Source organism: Micrasema longulum, unplaced genomic scaffold (assembly GCF_059751315.1).
Source record: "Micrasema longulum isolate JH-2025_06_02 unplaced genomic scaffold, ASM5975131v1 h1tg002105l, whole genome shotgun sequence".
In the NCBI taxonomy this organism is placed as follows: Eukaryota; Metazoa; Arthropoda; class Insecta; order Trichoptera; family Brachycentridae; genus Micrasema; species Micrasema longulum.
The window spans coordinates 160,054-164,586 of record NW_028279271.1 but is presented as its reverse complement, the minus strand read 5'-3'; the positions used below and the strand labels follow the sequence as shown (position 1 = coordinate 164,586).

The 4,533-nt window shown below is 34.4% G+C and overlaps 1 protein-coding gene across 1 annotated transcript; it reads left to right on the top strand.

Annotated features, from left to right (window-relative positions):
- The first annotated feature begins 377 nt into the window (after positions 1–377).
- Positions 378–3,613, top strand: LOC148273024 (uncharacterized). Its single transcript, XM_088239258.1, has one exon. It carries the CDS (start codon positions 562–564, stop codon positions 2,974–2,976), a length of 2,415 nt encoding a protein of 804 aa, XP_088095384.1. The 5' UTR covers positions 378–561; the 3' UTR covers positions 2,977–3,613.
- Positions 3,614–4,533: the final 920 nt, after the last annotated feature.

The window sequence follows — 4,533 nt, the reverse complement described above, 5'->3', positions numbered from 1 at the left end:
TTTAAATAAATATTAAATGTCAACCATGTCGGGAATCGAACCCGAAACCTTTTGCATGGTAGGCAAACGCGCTGACTATTACAACCCGAGGCCGTCGGTGAAATCATACCATATTATGTCACATTTTTCTAAAAATATTTTCACATGCCCAACTTCGAGCGACGCACAACCAAATCTCTAAAATATCCAAGACTCAAACCATTTTCCTTTAATCAGATAATATTCGAACCTTCAAGCAGAAGAGTTCTATAAAACTGTAGAACGAATGTACGAAAAGTATATTCTACCGACCGCTAGATGTACAGGTACTCTACTCTGTCTATGGCCTAAAAATTAAATTGAGATTATGGAAATGTTTTCTATGACAATTTGTTATATTGTGTGTGTGTTTTCGTGTATATGTATATGCAGTATTTGCAATGTGTAGTCCAGCGTAGTTTAACAGAGCCGAGATTGTTGAGGTTATGTTGAAGCGTTGTGTCAAAACGTATTCAGATAACGCAAACATGTAGTATTGTTTTTAAAAGTGATTTATTAAATTGAATTATAAAACCCTAAAAAATGGCTGTAGTGATTGAAACTACTCTCGGAGATTTAACGGTCGATTTATTTACCGATCAGCGGCCTCTGACGTGTCTGAACTTTTTAAAGCTTTGTAAATTGAAGTTTTACAATTTTAATCTATTTCATACTATTCAACATGGATTTATCGCGCAGACTGGTGATCCCACTGGAGAAGGACTCGGTGGGCAATCTGTTTGGGGCATCGTCGAGGGGCCAGACAAGAGGTACTTTGAAGGTGAAAAAATGCCCAGGATTAAGCATTCCCAGCCCGGGCTGCTCTCGATGGTAGCTACAACAGAAGGTATGATAGGGTCTCAGTTTTTTTTCACTCTTGCGTCCGACTTGAATTCCCTGGACGGACAACATTGTATAATTGGAGAAGTTACAGAAGGGCACGAAGTATTGAGACTCATGAATGAAACAATTTGTGACTCTAGCCACAGACCCTATCAAGATGTACGGATTACGCATACTGTTGTTTTGGAAGACCCTTTTAACGACCCCACGGGACTTCAAGTACCGTCGAGATCACCGTCTCCGTCGGCTGAGAGACTCGCAGGAGGTCGCATCGCTCCCGATGAAGAGCTCGATGATACCAAGGGAAAAACTGAACAGGAAATAGCCGAGATGATCCAAGAAAAAGAAGCTAAAGCGAGAGCTACAATTTTAGAAATTGTCGGCGATCTTCCTGATGCTGATATGGCACCCCCTGAAAATGTATTATTTGTTTGTAAATTAAATCCCGTTACAACAGATGATGATTTAGAAATCATTTTTAGCCGTTTTGGTAAAATAGTCTGCTGCGAAGTTATAAGAGACAAGAAAACTGGAGATTCTTTGCAATACGCTTTTATAGAATTTGATAACAAAAAGTCTTGCGAAGATGCTTTCTTTAAAATGGATAATGTTCTTATTGACGATAGAAGAATTCACGTTGATTTCTCCCAATCTGTGTCAAAAATTAAATGGCAAGGAAAAGGCCGCGGTGTTATTGTTACTGGTGATGGAAATTTCAGTAGCAATGACCATAATAAATCCAGAAAATTTACTCTTAACGATAATAAACTACGTGATTCTAAAGAGTTACGACCGAAAACTCATGATAGATATAATTCAAGGGAAAATGTAGCAGGCAGAAATACTTATGAAAATTCAAGAAGCTTTAGAGAAGATAATTCTCGAAATAGCAATAATTACAATAGTGATCATAGAAAATTGGACGATAGAAATCGTTCTCGAGAAAAAAACTTATCAACTAAAAATTCATACAAAAATTCTGAGAGTCGTAGAATATCACCCGATCGCCGTAAAGAACGTGAAAGAACCCCAGACCGATCTAGAGAACGCAGATCACCCGATAAAGCGAGAGATCGACCGAGATCTTCCGAAAGATCTAGAGAAAGACAAAGGTCTTTAGATAAGTATAGAGAACGTAAAAGGTCTCCTGTAAACTCGAGAAGACGCGATAGAACACCTGAAAGATCGAGAAAGACTCCCGATAAATATAGAAAAGCTAATCGATCGCCAGAAAACCTTAAAGACAGAGAACACAAAAACCAAGAAATTTCAGAATCAAAATCTCGTTATGATTCGGTAGATATCCAAAAAACTAGTAACAAAAATGAAAATTCAAGTAAAAGCTCTTCATTTCAAGGTGATTCTACTAATATGCAATCCGAAAAGAATAATCGTAATGAGCATTCTTCCAAACAGACGAATGATAATAAAAATAATTCTATTAAAGATAGGGCTAAAAATTCTATTGAAACTGATAAATGCATTTCTGAACCGACCAAGTCACGTCTTGACAACGCTCAAAAAGATCCACAATCATCAAAAAAGATGAAGAAAAAAGTAGCAAATAATAAAAGAAAATCTAGCTCTGTATCAAGCGATGAAGATTCGGATGTCGATGAACCCCCTAAAAAGAAAAACAAAAAATCAGAAAAAGTTGAAAAAAAAGGAAAAAACAAAAAAACTCTAAAAAAGAAAAAAACCAAACAAAGTTCTGATACCTCCGAAGATAGTGAAGAGGCTCCTAAAAAATCAAAGTCCAATAAAACGGGAAAGTCAAAAAAAAATGAGCGTAAAAAGAAAAAAATTCAATCCTCCAGTTCATCCGATTCATCATCTTCTGATAGTTCCGACAGTAGCGATACATCCGACAGCTCTTCCGACTCTGATGATGGAAAGAAAAAAAAGAAAAAATCCAAGCGTTCTAAGGTGACTAAAAAAAAACGCAGTAAAAAACAAAGTTCCTCCAGTAGCTCACCTGACAGTAGCTCCACAAGCTCCGATGAGTCCAGTTCCACTTCAGATTCCAGTGATAGTGGCCATGAACGTTCCAGAAAGAAATCTAAGAACAAGAAGTCAGTTCGTGAAAAATTAGCAAAGAAAAAAAGTAAAAAATAGAGTGCTTGGTACTTGTGATGCCCGTCAATTAAGTATTTTAATTCTCATTTTGTGGATGATTAATTATCCTTTGTACAAATGTATGATCAACTCTGAGTGAAACTATCCGGAATTAAATTTTTTAAACTTTGCATTTAAAGTTTAGACATCGATAATGTCTCTAATAAGTACTGGTCTGTTATAGTATAATATTCCTAATTATCATATTTTCTTGAATGATTCGTTACACTTTGACCACAAAACGAAAAATTAAATGCCTGTGACCTCAGAGTAAAAATGCGCTACAGTTATAGAGATGCTATTTCGCTCTATTGCATAGAACAAAAGCATTGCAATTTTTTTTGTTTGGTTTTTGGTTTAACAACAAACTCAAAACGGACGGTTTCATTGCTGTACTTGTGATTCTTGACCTGAGTACTTACTCGGCCTATTGTTTAGCTGTAAACTATAGCTAACTTCGTAACTGATAATCCGAGAATATTTTTTGTACGTATGAACAGCTCTATAGCAGGAGCGTGTTATTACTCAGAGCCTATAACTATGTAAATGTGTACATATAGTAAAAAGGTATTTTTTATAGTTGGATTTAGTGTATACAATGTAAAATTCCGATCTTTCATTAAAAGCATTCAACCAATTCAGTTTTATACCTACCTACTAAATATTTAAGTTGAGCATTGTTAGAGCAAGCATGGTTTATAGTTAATTATTATTTAACAACTTAGGTATACGATTTTTCGCTATCATCACAGGCATTTTGTTATTTAAGCATTTAACCGTCCAGCGTCATTTTTGTGTTATGATCTATAGAACTTGACATGTGACATGAATCTTTGATTTAAACAAAGTTAGGTGTGTAGCCCAACAGTTGGAGGAATCCCGAGAGGTAAAATTGAAAGTATAACAAAAATACACCTAAAAAACAAGAAGGAATATACTAGCTAAATTTTATAAGTTTACTGATTAATGAGTGATTTTAACATTAGTGCAAATTTAAATAATTATGCGTCTGTTTTTTTTTCAGAATTGTTTTTATATTTCTCTTAATATAAAATTATAAACATTGTATGAATACAGGTCAATAATAGAAATCAAAAACACACGAAAATAAAACAGGCTGATTTAGAAAAGTACTGAAATTCTATTGGCTTGTCATTAGTTTTTACTTGCTTCAAATTGGTATAAATTATTGAGGTGATCATTGTGTACATTCATTATAAATAATAATGCATATTGGTGGAGCTCTACTATTTGGTTGTCCTGTTTTTATTTTCTAGTTTTGTCTTTTTTTTTAATATTACAAATCATTGCTGTTTAAATGATTACACACTTACACAAACAAATTCAAAGTCTCTCATAATATTAAAATATGCAGTAAATAATATTTTTGACTGATATGTCCAGCGTGCATTTTATGCAAAATAGGCCTGATTCATTTCTGTTTTATTTGACTGATTTAGCAAAAATAAACATTGATAGATTAATGTTTTTTCTAAGAAAACTACAAACTCACTTTCACTTCCCAATTCCCTATGAAAGTTGGACGACTCACAAAAC